General features: G+C 35.3%; 1 protein-coding gene across 3 annotated transcripts in view; it reads left to right on the forward strand.

Annotated features, from left to right (window-relative positions):
• The window catches only part of SPAG1 (sperm associated antigen 1), a 44,557-nt gene that overhangs the window by 17,138 nt on the left and 10,419 nt on the right, over nt 1-17,000 (forward strand). For all 3 annotated transcript variants that reach the window (XM_074577521.1, XM_074577522.1, XM_074577523.1), the window contains 6 exons: nt 123-253; nt 915-1,021; nt 3,381-3,543; nt 8,813-9,241; nt 9,625-9,724; nt 12,687-12,839. In XM_074577521.1, coding sequence (XP_074433622.1) covers nt 123-253; nt 915-1,021; nt 3,381-3,543; nt 8,813-9,241; nt 9,625-9,724; nt 12,687-12,839 — 1,083 coding nt within the window. The remainder of the gene's footprint in view (nt 1-122; nt 254-914; nt 1,022-3,380; nt 3,544-8,812; nt 9,242-9,624; nt 9,725-12,686; nt 12,840-17,000) is intronic.

A 17,000-nucleotide genomic window follows, 5' to 3' on the forward strand; every position in this document is an offset into this window, starting at 1 on the left:
TGTGTTTAGAATATCAGTATTAATATTGTTATAATACTGTTTTCAGCTTCCAATAGTGAAGTGATTCTACATTCAGGTTTTCTAATTATGAGCTTACTATAGTCAATATTCCCTTTTTTCAGGAGTATATCAGTAATACCCACTGCAGCTGCATATAACAACAAAGCTCAAGCGGAAATCAAACTTCAGGACTGGTACAGTGCTTTGCAGGATTGTGAGAAGGTACTAGATATGGAACCTGGCAATGTAAAAGGTACAGTAGAACATAAACTCGCCCTTCTATGTATTATTTTCTTTCTAGCAAATCAAATGGTACATGTCCATTCATGTTGTTAGTTGACTTCAGTGAGCTTTAGATTGAGTGCAAGTACAAAGAAGGAAACAGAGCAGCTCCCCAAAGTAATTTTAACAGTATTTTCGGGGTCGGGGAAGTTTTCTGCAGTCCATCCTGTTGATCAGTAATGGGAATTCTTATGCAGTAGCATGGGGCTGACTCTTGTTTTTTGTGTGATGACTGTGAGCCCTCTTGTACTTGTGCAGAGCATTGTTTCCATAATACCCACACTGAAGTATTTAATTACCTTAAAAGTGACATGAAAAAAATGAAAGTTGCTGATTTAATCCTCTTTGAAGACAAGGGCTTGAATGTAGCTAACTATGTTTGTATGGGAAGAGGGGGAAAATTGGAAAAATATTAAAAGATGCTTCTCAATTAATGATTGCTATCTCAAAAGGTGTCATGTGAAATTGCATCTTTGAAAATGATCAGAAGAACAGTTATTACTAATACAGTCATTATGAAGTAAAACAGGATTTTAAAAACTGTTTTACACTTAATATGTCTAGAAAAAATAGAGTATTGTTATCCGCTTTATGCTTTAAATACATAAATAATACACTTTGTTCTTTTCTAGCTCTGGTGCGCCGTGCCACTGTACACAATCAGCTGCAGAATTACCAGACAGCTATAGAGGATCTGAACAAAGTATTATGCATTGAACCAGAAAACGCTATAGCTAAGGTAAAGATAAATGAGTTGACTATGACTAGAAAAAGGTTGTATGCAGTTGTAACACAAAGTGAGTACAGTTTATATTGTTTGATTTGAACATGAGTTTTGAGGACACACTCAGTCTACTGTGCCAATGATCAGTTTTGCAAGACCACGTAGATGCCTGTGGTAGAACTTAGGTACTTGAATGTGACCAGATCTTCTGCTCACTACTTAATTGTGAGAACCCGTAGGTACTCAAGTCTTCTCTATCAACATAATTTTGGTGCCTAAAAGTATGCTGTTAAACTTGCTTACAGCATTAGTGTCTTAGCTGATGAAAGTTATTTGGAAATTTCTCTCAAAAAGATCCACTGGGATACGTGTATCTAAGTTTGACACATAATTCACAAGAAAAATTCAAAAGAGATGCCAAGCTTTTGTTGTTGTAGTGACCCAAAAGGAGAGGATCTGTGTTCTGTCCTCACTTCAGCATGATGTTATTATCCTCATTTCTCACCTCCAGGCTAGAATGAAAAACCTTTCATACCCCTGATGAATCTGTACCCTTCTTAGGCAATTATGGATCTAAGAAAGCTGTATGCTTTCTTTGGAAACTCAAGGTCAGAATGAGTCCTTGTACTACTATTACTTAAGCTATTTAGGGGAGGACTGGTCCATGTCATTTCATTGGTATGTTCTTTGGGTGTTTTGTGGGTTAGAACCCAGTCCTTGGATTTGGACTCTACGTGTCCTGAGAATCTTCAGTATTAGGCAGTTCTGATACTAAATTGCTCTTTTCCTGTTAATTAGGAGTCCATCATACTGCTACCTTCCCAATTTCTTTATGTATGACTTTTGGATGCTGTGCAAATGCCTCATCTCCTGAATTCTGTTCAGCTCTTATTGTTGGCACATTTTGAGCCACCGGCAGCTTCTTTCCATGGACTTATTTGATCATTGCTATTGCGTGCACCAGTAAGACAAGCCTAAGCCTGTTATTTCAAATTCACTACCTACATACAGCGTTTATCCCTTTTAGGGTGTTCTTGGAGCTAGATTTCTGTCCAGAATAGTTGCTGAGTTTCACATCAACCAAGGAATCAATCTGCCTGTTGGTTTGGGTTTTTCTTCCTTTCTTTTTAAACACCTGTCTCTCTAGATTTGAGTTCTAAAGGAGCTTTTGTGGTTTTGTTTTTTTTTTTCTGTTTACAAGACTGAAACACTAAATAGCCTGTGAGTCTGTGTTGACAAATTCTGCAACAGTCTTTGTGAAAAGATTATCAAGTATGCTGTGCTGAGACTTCTTATAGTACCAGACATAAGATACTTACTCGTTTTGAGCACACTCATCCAGAGATCCAAATACATTAGTAGCTTTGCTGAGCAATGCTTCTGTAGCTGAAAGCAGATGTCTGTACTTTGTCCTTATCTGTAACAGCTATTGCGCCTTGGCTGAGACATCTAGAGGTGACAGAGTGCTTGGCAGGACATTTTTTGAATTGCTCTTTGCTTGGAGAATCCTCAAAACCCTCTTGAGCTAAATATGAATGTATGGTACACATGCAGAGTGAATGTTTATGTGCGGAGTCACTAAAATAAAGGTAAATTGCTTGTCAGTAACTGGAATTCTTCAAGGTACTTTGTCTACATGAATCTTGCTTGTTTCTGTCCTCGTTTTATCTTTTTTTGAGGAAGTCAGTACTGAATGTCACTTCCTTGTACAGCATTGGATTAAATTCAGAATAGTGCATAATGTTGGGTGTGTCTTACTCTGCTCTCAAAGTGTAAGGTGCAGTTGGAGGGTTTTTTGGAATAATCAAAAATGTTTATGGAATGAGAAGCTGTTTGATCATCTAATTTGCAGTTCTTACAAGAGGAGCAAACCTTTTCATTATTCAAGAGTGTCCTTCTGCTACACTGCTAGTCCTAGTTCTATCAGTTACACACCTCCATCAGATATCCATCGGACACCAAATTCTCCATGGCATAAAGTTTGATAAACTGATTTTAGGCTTTTTTGGAGAGTCTGGAAAGACGCTGTTTTCCACGTGTCTCTTCTGAGTAGACCATGCCAGATACCACACTAGTACAATCTACTTTTTTTCCTTTAACTTTTTTTTTGCTTAAGCAGTTCATTCGAGAAAGGTACTTATTTATTTGTGTAATATCTTCTGAGTTTCTAAGAGAGAGAAATTGAGTGTTTTGGTACTGACTTTTGGAAAAAGTCACGTTTAATTCTCTGTTTTTATATTGGTAACATTTATCTCAATAGTTCTTCAGCATCTTATGTGGATTATTTAACAGAATGTATTTTCTTTATATAAAGTACCATTTGTATACCTATAAAAAAAAGGCTTCTGCTATTGCTCATTTTTCTCTGTTGCAGAAAAATCTGCTAGAGATTGAAAAGAAACTGAAAGGTTTAAAGCCTGTATCTGAGACTCAACGCAAAGGAAAAAGAATACTTATTCAAGATATAGAGGATTCAGAAGGTGATGAAGAAAGAGGGGAAAATACAGAAGAATGTGAAAGATGCAGCAGAGATAAAAGTAATGTCATGTCATTTCCTACTTAATTTTAACCAGAGGAAAAAAACATTTCTTTGATATTGCAGTGTTTATTCACACAATTCATCTATATTTGCTTGCAAAGAATTTTGCCTGTTTGAAGACTAAAATTACATTCACTACTTAAAGTTGATCTGAGTGTGAAATGTAGAATCCAGTTTTATTACACATTTGGAATTATTTCTATAACGGGTATAACAGAGACAGATGGAAAATGTTGCTATAAATCTCCTACTTTCCTGTGTAATTTTATACCTGTCCTTTGTGGACCCAGTTGGGAATTTCTTCTGGTGTTAGAGAACATTTTGTGTTCCTTAGCTCTTTTTCTCACACAGCTCTTCTGCCTTCCCACCATCACATTTTTCTTCTGCATTTTTTCTCCCTTGATTGGATCAAAGGGTGTGAAGTGGGACAGCAGGGGCTACTGAGGCTTGCAATGGCAGGTTGCTTTTAGATTCAACTGCATGTCTGGGCTCCAGCCTGCAACACAATAACATCACTGGGTTGATTTTCACCCTTTCTGTTGGCTCTTTAAGGTAATGTGGCGTGAAAACTGTGGGTTTTGTGTTTCCCATGGCCTACATAGTTCTTTATCTTGAATTTAAATCAGTCTGTGGGTTTTCCAACTTAATTGTGAATATTAGACTGTATATGCCTGATTTAATAATGCATTATTTGCACACGTTTAAGGAAAATACATTTTTCAAAATCAGTAGGTATCCAATAAGTCTTCTCAGCTAAAACCCTGGAAGAAAAGATGGATCATGTCCCTAGCCTTAAATATTAGTTAATTTGGGGTTGCTTTCCGTTGGGAGCATTCAGATGACTAATTGCCTTCTAGCTCCATAGGAAGACTCCCATTCCATTGATGAAAGGTTAGGCTTTTAAACATAGGGAAGACTGCCAACTGACGTCAATGTCACGTGTGTTCCTGTGATATACATAAGTATTTTTGAGATGTAGAAGGCAAGCATCTTCATAGATTACTCTGTGTTTTAATGTACAACTGGAAACAAATATGAAATCAGTTATTGAATAAATCTGATACATTCTGTCAACGTAACAGCAATAAGTAGACTAAGCATCCTATACATCTTTTCTGTACATCTAGACATGTAGTCACAGTCAGTCCAGTAGTCCATGCAGTCCAGTCATGTAGTTACATTTATTTCACATCCTAGTTGGCAAGCCTCATGCATTCCTACTAAACTTATAATTTAGAGACTGGAAGAAAACAACAAATTCATTTTTTTTCCTTTAGCTCTGAAGAGTTGATTTCTCATCTTTGAACAAAACAGTCTAAATCAAGAGTGTAGTGTCTCTTCATCTTCTATGTATCTGAAAGCAAAAGTAAATAAAATCCTTTTTGTACAACAGAAATGGAAAACTGCTTATGTCCTAGAGACTGTAAAAACTAGTATAAAGGTACTGTAAAAACTAAAAATCATGTATGTACTTGACAAAGTGCCTGATATTTTGACATGTTTAGAGAAGTGATAATCTCAAGTGATAAATATGGTTTAAAGATAAATAAAATAAATATATTTTTAAATAGCCCCTTTTAATTAATAAAAGTTTGATTAATTGTGTTCGATTTACTTGATCTATTACAATAATTTAAAAAAAATTGTAGTAAACAATTCTGAAATTTAGTAAATATTTATTTGTAAAAAGGAAAGTGCATTAAAAAAAAAAGCCTAAGTTAGCTTTAAAATTAGTATTTCTCAACCTGTTACAAAGTTGATAACAGATCTCTCTTTAAAAGATGTACTTTGAGCGCATACAAGAAACCTCTTAACAGATGAAGATATGTTTTGTGAGTTGACCATGGGAAAAGTTGTTGTGTAGTGTTTTCTTTGTGCATGGTTTATTTATTACATTTTAGAGGTGAAGAGAATACTCTTCTTCTGAATGAAACCTTTTTCCCAATTCAGGAGATGTATTTTTTTAATTTTTGTATGTGTCCTCCTGTTTTCTACACCTTGAGATTGCTGGTTTGGTACACTGACACTTGATACTGAATTATCAGAGAGCCTCTTCTTCCTTTGTATTAAATCCTTCATCTGACTTCTAGTTTTGCTGCCTATGTGGTGTTATATTTACTTGATGTCACAGCAGTTGGCTACAGAGAATTATTTTTTTCCAGTCTTTTTTTTTTCCCCACAGAGAACAGTAAGGTTTTAGAATTGCATTTTGATGTTCCTGATTTGTTGAGAAGCAAAGTTTATTGGGTAGGAGGCAATTAGAGCTCTTTCCTACTCAAGCGATCAGTTGTGGTTGCTGTTGTATTGTCGGCATTCCTGGTATTGCTTTCTGCTCTTCTCTACCGCTGAGGCTCTAAGATAATTGAGATGTTATCTCTTGATTAATGCTTACTGGCTGCTCTTTATCCTCACTCACTTGGCCTTTATGCCATATATGAATTTGCACCTACCCAAATCTTAATTTGTAGTAATCTCTATGACTAGAATGTGACTGTAATACGAAGTTTCTTTTCCATAGTAGCCTTGAATAATTGACAGTGTCTGTTCTCCTTATGGTTAGAAGCCTTATTGATGAGGTCTTGTATGAGGACATGTGGCCACCTTGTTATCCAATATAATAGTTATTCTGTATTCCTTGATCCTCTTTCTAGTATGCTTGTTCATTTGCTTTTTTTGAATTTTAGAATTGTAAACTCTCTGAAGAAGGAGCTGTCATTTATAATTAATTTGTATAATGTCCAGCACAATAGGGCCCAACCTACTGTGGCTTTTAGGCTCTATTGCAAGCTAGCAATATGAGAATTTAGATCATGTTAAAAGAAACTGCATTGAAAATTAAATCTAGAATTGCATGTGTAGTGCATATCCTGAAGTTAAGAAAAACCCTCAATTACCGTGTCAGTATAAATGTTAACCAGTAAATCTTTTTTCATTCTATATGAACAAAGACTGCTCCTAAGCAGTCAGAGACCAGAGTTATTTCAGAAATCTGCTCATTATATGTTTTGGCTCAGAACAAGCCAGATACAATCTCAATCAGCTAAACCAAGAACATGTAATACAAAACAGATATTTGGTGACAGTGTGTGGAGCAAAAGCAAAAAAATATTTAAAATTATGAAAAATTAATCTGTGGAGATTTGGACCATTCCAGTTGCCTTCATATGTAGTTAGTCCAGAGCAGATTAAAGACTTGGTAATGTTTCCTGGCTTCTCTATGATTATATGAAATTCATTGTGAACTACACTTAGATATGTTGCTTTTCACTCTGCCACCACTATTTTTGTGCCATGCTTCTGGAGGATAAATCCTTTTTAATTAATTTTAAATGAAAGGTGATGTCATCCATTATAAAAAAAAAAAAAAACACTTCAAATATTCCTTTTGGAGTATTCAATGGCTTTTGTTTTACGACAGTCCTTCCATTTTAAGTTCGTTAGTTTAGTACTAACATGAATTCTTTCTAGTTTGTATTTGTTGTCATTCTGGTCAAAATCGTATCCATGCTTTTCAGTACCTTTCTTTAAGTTGTCTTTGGAATTTATGATGTACCTAGCTTTTTTTTTTTTTTGGAAAAGCTCATAAGCAATGTTTTATTTTTTTTAAAGCAAAGCCCAGAATATGGCTTTCATGCATACATTTCTCTGTAGAGACAATACAGGAATATTGTTTATGTTATAAACACTGAAACTGAAAGACAGAATTATTTTTGAGAAATATATCTGTACAATTTTGTGTACAATTCTGTGTGTTTACTCACTGCAGAAATATTTAGGCAATTAGCATAACCTGACAGCTAAACAAGTTAATTACAAGTATTCTTATTTTCAGTGGGACTCCAAATGCTATAAATGTTTCCTGTTTAATCCAGGGTTGGTTCTGTGCACTTCGTCTTCAGCAAATTTTCTCTTGTAATCAGGAAATGTTGACATTCACATTCGCATCACACGTTATCTGCCTTTCTTGCTTTTTCTTTGTCTCTCGCAGTTGGGACGCTTTTCAAGAGTTTTGCTGTTTTGATGAATTTTTTCTAAAAACTTGTCCTATGACCTGTTTGTCTGTGACGTTTAAAATTGTGTTTTCTTTTTTTCCTTTTTTTTTTCTTTTTTTTTCCCCCCATAGAGGGTATACATAATATTCTCTGTTTTGGTGTATGTAACGTAAAAGTATTTTAGTATGTATCCTGAGGAAGTTCCCACTGTGGACTTTGAACTTATTATTAAACGTAGTATTTCAAAAACAGAGACCACAACTAGGAAGGATGCAGTTGAAGCTTTTGTCTATTAGGCACTAGAGAATCTATTGTTTATAAAATCTCATTCTTTCCCAACCTGTTCAGTTTGATTTCAGTAACATTTTGTGCATTAAAAAATAGTTTCTGTAATTTGGAACGACCTGGAGTTCATCTGTATTCAGATAACTTCAGAAGTTTACTTTGAGTCAACTGGAGGTACCACTCCAATATATAAGGGCATGGAAAAATTCTGTTGGACAGATGAGCCCATCAACTTAAGGGAAGGTGAAACACCAGCATCATAATTGATAGTACAAAAACACGGAGTTGCCTTTGTGCGACTGGTACAATCAGGAGTCAGGCTTTCTGCTGAAATAGATGCTTGAATATTGTGGTGGTAATCTGTTGGTAATTCAGGTGAATAAGGGAATTATATAGGTTAATATCTGATACTCTTATTGTATGGGTTTTTTTCCCTAATTAAATTAATAATAGTGAAAATTGAATGATCTGAACTCTCTATAAAGGCTTTTTGACGTTATGTTTAAATGAAACCCTTTTGAGAATGATTTGTAAGATTTTATCCCTCCTATTCTATGTTATATTTGAGGAGAGTTTTGAAGTGTGCACTGCCACTGGTTTGTTAGCTGTGTGTTCTAATTTTAATATGCAAGCATTTTGATTTGGTCAGGGAAAATCAAAGTATCAGTATTGTAACAGCCAGTATTGAAAGAGTTAATTTCAAGGTGAGCTCTGTACCATTCTGACACTACGAACGGGGGTTCACAATGTGCCAGGCAAGGAGGAATGAGATTTCATTAGTTCCATGTTCTCAGTGATAATTCCAAGTTACATTAAGGAGGATTTTTTCTGTGTTCTTGGAAGTGTTTTCTGAGGAAAATAGATCTTTGTAACATTAAGATGACTGGAGGATTTGGTACCGTGTTCTTTGGCTGTACACCCCTCTTTTGCCAGGACGATAGTTTCTTCTGATGATGCAAGCTCTAACTCAGCTCATTAACTTCCTTGCAGAAATTGGCGTGCCAGTTCCAGGAGGGGCGGCTGCTGGGGAGGCTGCCATGGGGAACGCGCAGAGAAAGTTTCACAGCAAAGGAGGTGCTAGTAAGGCGGAAGGCAGAGAGACACAGAAGCAGAGGGAGTCCACTGAGAGCGGATTAAAAAAAGGCACATCGGAGAAAAAAACACAAGAGCGTTTATCCGACCATGAAGGTGAAGTTAATGGTTATTTACAGAGTGATCAAAAGAGTGAAAGCTCTGAAGCTGAGAAGATCTCCGGATCTCAGGGAGCAGGGTCTCAGTCGGCTGGTGGTGGCAGTTCTACTTCACTTCCTCCTACTGCAGCAAAACTAAAAAGTGAAGGAAATGAGCTGTTTAAGAGTGGACAGTTTGGAGAAGCTGTGCTGAAATACTCGGAAGCAATTGAATATGTCATCGATTTAGGTGAGTGCAATACTTGATACTTAAATCTAGGATTATTGTTTAGATTATTTAAAGGAATTACAAATGAACTAGCCTGTCCCTGGATTTTTGGCAGGAGTTGCTGTGCAGTAAATTCTTTGTCATCAGTAGAGGATAATTCACATGGTACAAAATATAGGAAGATGAGTAAAATAATCTGTTAACTTCCTTGGGGCAGAGCTGTTAGTTTTTATTTTAAGTGTTGAATAATTACGTATTCTAGGTGACATGATAAAGGAAAGCTCCTTACAGCTTTGCATTGTCAGCAAACTGCATCACTGCAGTGCACCTTACAGCATGCAAGTGTTTAATTCTTGAATGTCATTTTAGTAATGGTCTTTGATTTTAATTGTGACTTCTTTTAGGAGAACAAAGTCCAGCTGATTTAAGTGTCTTGTACTCAAACAGAGCAGCATGTTATCTCAAAGAAGGCAACTGCAGTGACTGCATCCAGGATTGTAACAGGTAAATTGCAACTTCCCATGTAGAGCAGCAACATTCCTGATGATGATTAAACATTTTAATTGATACATTGTTATTGCAGTTTGACTTAGAACAATCCAGTAAAGTCTGTTTCCCTGTCTAAATGACAGGTATCTCTGTCAGTTATGTAAACAACCACATGGAACCTAGGAAAGGAGTAACTTTTAAATTATTGTCTTACTGTGTGAGGGCAGTTATTGAGTTTCTTGAGTACACAGAAATGGATAGCAGGGTTAAAATTTTTAATATAAAAGCAGGCTTCCTTCAGTGATGTTCTGTAGTAACTCATATGTAAAAGCTTTGTAAAGCCAGATGCTTATCACAATGTTGGAAATTGCTTTCAGGCATGTGTACGGTGTATGTTTGTGTGTTCTCTGTGTTTGGTTTGTTGTCTTGTTTCATTGTTGGTTTGTTTTTTTTAAATATACACATGACATAGTTATAAACAGTAATTACAGCTGTTCAGGAATTGAGCTAAAATCCTTTCTGCTTATTGTGGCTTTTAAGGATACAGGAGTTAGAGAGGATCAGACACTTTGAATAACTTCCAAAACACTGCCTTCCACTACAGTATTACTGTATTTCTAGATATCCTTTTTTTATATTTTCATAGATAGTGTTAGTAAGACTGAGGCTTAAGGTGCAAAAAAGGATCCCAAGACAGTTAGAAATCATATTAATGAATCAGTTGGGTTTTTTACAGCACAACCCAACTGTTAACCCCACAAAACTAAAAATAAAGTACGCATATAACTTTGTGTTAACCAAATATTTGACTTACTGTATATATTCCACCTGATAGAAAAGTTTTATGAAAATGTCATCTGAAAAAATTTACTTGTTAACAGTATTTTGTTAAAACAGATGTAGAACCAGAGGCAGCTGGTTGATAAAACAAGATGGCATACTTAACAGCCATCACATTTTTCTGTTCAGTAGGTCTGAAGTATGTAAGATTTCAACTCAAATCAGTAATACAAAGGATTTGGGTTTTGTATTCTTACCAACTGGAAGCTTATTTTCTTACTATTTAATGATAGTGTCCTTAATGTCGTACATATTTTTTGGATACACAAGGACCCATGATTCTTAGTGAGCACAACAGAGGTAGAAATAATTTAGAGACTGGGAAACAGAACTGCAAAACCGCAAACACAAATGAATTAGGCAATGTCAATTAAATCTTCTCTAGGCAACATGACATAAAGGATCACCCATGAATAGGTTACCTGATTTCAAAGTAAAAATGGTGTAGTGCTTTTATTTGTGATATAAAAGTAAGTATTGAACATTTATCTCTTAAGAAGTTTTAGCTATTTAGGGCTTAGAAGTGTATCAAAAACTCTTTGCTGGATCTCTCTTTGTCTCAAGACTCTGATTTAGAGTCTTTGATTCTTGTTACAGAGAGTGAAATAGGACCCCTATGCACTAATGTTATTTTATTTAGTACTGTGTTGTGGTTTGGTCCCTGGCTGTATTATATTTGCATTCTACCCTGGAAATGTCGTTTTCCATTCCCACTGATGCTATTCTTCAAGTAGTCTTGTCTTCCCCTGAATTTATTTATGGTTGTTTTTTTCTTCATTCTTGATGTTAGGAACCTGAAATTGCATTAATATTCTTCTAAGTTACAGAATGTCAAGCATTTAGGAGGAGTAATGCTGCAACCGCCTCCTGGGCTCATAAACAGGAGCACAGCCAGTGGATTGAGGGAAGTGATTATCCTGTTAGACTCAGCACCTGTTAGACAACATCTGTGATAAATGTGTTGGTTTTTTGGCTTCCCAGTACAAGAAAGATAGTGATCAACTGGAATGAGTTCAGTGAAGTGTCACTGAGGTGGTTGTGAACTCCAGAGCACTTGCCTGGAGATGAGAGGCCAAGGGAGCTGGGTTTGTTCAGCTTAGAGCAGAAGGGCTTCCAGGGGTCTAAACAGCAGCCTTCCAGTACCTATGAGGAGATTATCCAGAGATCCTGGCTCTTTCTGGTGCAGTGCATTGTGGGAGGACACAAGACAACAGCCAAAATCGACCCACACAAGGTTTGGACTGTGTATTAGGAGAAACCTTTGCCCCATGAACAGTGGTGGGCATTGCAACAGGTTGCCCAAAAATGTTGTGCAGAGATTCCCTTGGAGGTTTTCAAGGCCCAACTGGATAAAGCCCTGAGCAACCTTGTGTGATCGCAAAGCTGACTCTTACCTGTAGCAGAAGGTTGGACTAGGGACCTCTCAGCCTGAATTACTTCATGATTCCATGAAATCTGACTAGACGCATCTTAATTTCAGTACTTCAAAGTTTGTCTCTCTTTTTCTTTAGCAAGAATCATTGATTAATAAAAGGTAATCTCAAATAAATAAAACCTTTGTCGCCTGCTTCTTAATATTGCTGGAAAAGCGCATGGTGTTTGGAAGGAGTTCTGATTGCATAGTGTCAGGGATTGAGCTCAGTGCTGACCAGGCACGCAATCAGAAAACAGGCAAGACAAGCAAAAACCTAAAAGCCAAAAAAAGACAGGTGTATATTCATGTCTCACTAAATGTATTTTTTACATGCATACATTAGGAAGAAGAACTGAAAATCATGTAGGCAAAAATACCATATACTTCAAATCCCCATAGATCTAGGCATGACTTAAGAAAAATAGCTTTTGCTCTTAAACAGCTGACATTACATAGATCTTCTTTCTTGGTGATGAAAGCAGCTTTCCAGATAGGGATTTGAGTAGCGTAAGTTGTAGTAAAAGCACTGACAGTATCATAACTGCATGTCATTCAGGGTATTAATATAAACCACTTAGTCCCATTTTCCTTGATTATGTTACTATAAGGCCCATCTGAAATCACAAAGTGGTTATGTATAGTTGTGTATATCATAAAACAGTTTTATTAATATTATTTCAATTACTCTGTTTCAATTCTGCGTTTTTCTTTTGTTTTCTCCAGAGCTCTGGAGCTTCAGCCATTTTCCCTTAAGCCTCTCCTGCGACGAGCAATGGCAAATGAATCCATGGAGCGGTATCGACAGGCATACATTGATTATAAAACAGTCCTACAAATAGACAGCAGCATCCAAGCAGCAAATGATAGTGCTAATAGGTAACTCCACTTACAAATTTTCTGATACTCATCCAAGTAGAAAAATAGAATTCAATTTTGTTTGTTTTATATGCTCCCTCTGTTCTGTATCCCTCAGAGGCAGGGTTGTCACAACTAGTGCGTTATAACTAGAGACTGACTGTTTCATTTAGTTGTTTCCCCGTAGCTTCACAGTTTTCCTCTGCCAGCAGTAGGTCACTTTCTGTTTTAAAAATGTAATATTTTAAAGGCTTTTTTTACTGGCTCTTCAGCTTGTTTTCTTTCCTAACTTGTATTTGTTGCCATGTAAAGTAATACTTTAAGGTCCATACCTTTTCTCTGACATGTCTGTTTCCTTTTCATATCAGCAGTCTTCCTGTGTCAGTTGGAGATTTATGTTAAGTGTGAAACCTTCTGTATGCTGCAGTTGTGTAAACACTGAAGTAGCTTGATACAGTGGTTAGCTACAAAGCTTAGAGGTGTAAAAAATATATAAATGTCATTTTTAAATTACGTGTTAATACATCCAACATTAATTCTTGATGCCAAGACAGACATCTCAATTTCTATAATTTTATTTTAATAGTGTAAAATTGAGTGTATACACACTATTGTAAGTGCGTTCTCATTAACATACTGCAAATACTTAAATGTGTGAATGATAGGATTTTCCACTTCCTTTTCATTCCTTTTTTCTTTTAATGGGCAAAAAAAAGTATTTATGAAAGCAGACCAGCCATTAATCGTGGAGCAGGAACCCACATGCATGCAACTTTTAACAATGGAATCTAGTAACTTTTTTTCTTTTTAAGGCAAGGCCGTGAGCGCTTACATTATTACTTCATTAAAAAGTCCGTAATATCTTCTGCTTATTTGACCAGAGGTGGACAAAGGAGATCACAACACTTTACTATCTCCTCTTAGGAGTCTTATTTTTGATAACACAACAAATTGTTACTGATCTCCTGTATCTACGCAGATAATAGAGCGCTTGGATTGGTGGGATAACTGCTTATCCTGGTATCTGTGTGATTAATATACTTTTTTTTAATCATCTTGGCTTATTTTATCTGCAGATACTCTTTTCATATTTCTCCTTGACTTGTAACTTGCCTAGTAATAAGCTTATTTCCTTTTTTTCCCTTAACACTCTTCCTTTTCTCCTCTCTAGGCCTTCCTTATGTTTTTAGCTTCACTGCTCATTACTCTTTCCTCCCTGGCAACCCATCACCTTATTTCAGCTGCTTCTTCCTTCTTCTCTTCTGCTGGTAATTCATTTTTGCTTGCAAATTCTTAGTTTCTAAAGCATAGACCTCCCACGTAATTGAAATTTTACTGTAATTTATTTTTTAATATTTTATCATTTATGAATTAAACTGAAATTGTTTGCCAAAGTATTCATTTTCATTTCCAAAGTAATAGACTTTTTAAAAAAATAATTTTAACAAAAAATGTTAGTTCCCTTACTGCCTTTTAACTGAAAGGGACAACCCCAAAATGTAATTTAAATTTTTTTTTATACTGCGAATATCGTGTCTTAACAACCTGCTTTTATTGGAGGATTTCTTTGGTTTTAAGTTCCTGTGGGAAACTGGATGGTGATGCTGTATGAAGCTGACAGGAAAAACTCATCATCCTACTCGTGTCTAAGGGTTTGACAAATTGTGTTAAGGCTTGTCTTTCTGTACTTACCTAACTAAGCAGGCTTTCCAAAAATCTTAGAATCAAATGAGTGTTCAGTCTAATATTTCTAATAATTCTCATGTAAAAAACAAGTAGAATTTTTAATATAAAGCCTTTACCTGATCAGTTTGCAATCAAAAGGAAATAATTAAGAATGTAAGTACATACTTTTATGAAAAGTGAACTGAAAACAAGTATAAAGAGTTATTTGAGTGTTTATCATGTTGATTAGATGATACTGGTTATTGGTGTTACTGGTTACCCTGAGGTGATTTTTAGATAAATTGAAAGGACTGTTTCTTGTAATGGTCTGTGACAAGTTGCAGGAGAATTCATTTCAAGCACACTTTTAATTAGCGTCAGTTTCCTACCTTTGTGAACATCAATGAATTCCTACTTTGTGTATTTTAATTTCTTCTTGAGTGAGTATTTTATTATTTGCTGTTAGAAATACAAAAGCTCTGTGTGGGACAATGTGTTTATGCATTTCCCTTTACTAAATTGGAGTTTCATTCCAGTTGTCTCAACTCCCTTAATAGAAGCTTGCAAATTGCGTTAGATAGGTTGGAAGCTTTTATCACAAAGTCCAATATGAGTATTGTACTGTACAAAGAAATTTGTGATAAACTTCAAAACTGCAGGATTGTTGGGTCAAGTTTGGGTGTTGGTGTATTTGTCCCACCTCTTTCATAAGATAACTGTGCTTTTTAAACTAACCATGGCATACAGGTATGAATTTTTGCAAAAGACTATGCTTAGGTTATTATATTACAAGTTGATTGATCATCAAATACTGCAGGATCCTTTCTGTTTATATTGATGAATTAGATCTGTTTTTTTCTCCAACTTTTAAAGCCCATTATGATAAATGGCGAAAAATTAAATGGAGTCAGTGGGACCATGGTTTATTGTAGAATTATTCTGCTACTTTCTATGGGAAATACAAAATGTAATGAATCGACTTTTTAACATGAAGTGTACAGTTCTGTTCTCTAATAAAATAAGCTGAGTAAATTTTAGGGCTGTTTAATTTATGATGGTGTGCCACATTTTTCTTAACAATTTAATTCAGACTATCATTAAATCCCAGAAGTTTTAGAAGTTTTAGTACAATTAGAGCAAAACAGCACTTGAATAAGCCACTTCATTGGTATGTCCTACAAAAATACTGCTTAGGACTGATACAGGTAGAGGAGAGCCCCTGGAAGGGCATACGCAGCTTACACACAGAAAAATATTATTCTTGTTCATTTAGAAAACAAGTAAAGCAACTAGATCGTACTATGAAATGTGATATTCTGTGTATGAAGAAACTTCCTTTCAATTCAAAAATACAAGAAATGGTATGTTTCATGCAGCATTATGTAATACATAAAATCACACATTATATAGCTCTACAAACAGCCTTTTTAGACTGTATCATTATTTAAACTATTCTGGTAATTTCTGTTTTAGAATAAAGAAGATTAGAATAGGTGCTGCTTCTTGTATTTTTTTTTTCCTATCAGTCCCTACTGGGAAAAGAATTTGTTCCTGAATGCTCTGACTCTGTTGCCATAGTATTATACTGAGGCCGTTTGTTTGTTTGTTTTACAGCTGTTATTCAAATATTTAAAAAGAACAAAACTAAGAAGGAACACTTGATTGGATAATTTATGCTCATTCTGTCTCATTCTTCATGTCACATTCAAGGTTCTTAATTTTTTTTTTTTTGGATGTGTATTCATCTAGTATGTTTTTTACACCCATGTTAGGTGGAAATGCACCTAAAATACAAACTTTTATTGGTTTTTATTGGTGTTTATTGGTGATAGCATCAATGTGGCTTCCTTTACTACTCAATTCAGAATTTTCATTTGTTAAAGTAGATATTAGACTTATCATCAGTTGAACTTGACTCTTGAGTTCATTTTGAGACTACAAGATGTTTATCTCACTATTATTCTCAAAATTGATTAATATTTGTTTGTTTTTTTAAAAAAAACACACTAGAAAAATTGTAATGGAACCATGAAATCTTGTATGGCTTTGCTCATTATGTTTGCTTAGGTCTTTCTCCAAAATGTATCACAGCAATGAGAAACTCCCACTTGGATGGATTTTTGGATTGAACCTCTCATGTACGAAATAGTTCACCTATATATATATATGTGTTGGTTTAGGAAAGACTAAGCAGTTTTTATATATTTTCTTAGTATTTTTTAATGGGGATAAAGAATGATTGACGCATTTCTGACTGTTCCATAAAATGCAACTTAATACCTACTTTATGACCTGCATTGGTTATTTAGAGAATTGTTGTGTAAGAGGTTTCATTTGACATTGGCAAATTTAGGTACCACACTGTCTGATATTGTAATCTACGCTTGTTACAAATAACACCTATGAACAGCTGAGAAAAGTAAACAAAATAATTTTTTTTTCCTATTTTTTTACTGCATGTAGTAGGCAGCATTTAGAGCTTAGTTGCAAAATCAGTCATTTAAGTATTTACAGATC

Source organism: Larus michahellis, chromosome 2 (genome assembly GCF_964199755.1).
Source record: "Larus michahellis chromosome 2, bLarMic1.1, whole genome shotgun sequence".
Classification (NCBI taxonomy): domain Eukaryota; kingdom Metazoa; phylum Chordata; class Aves; order Charadriiformes; family Laridae; genus Larus; species Larus michahellis.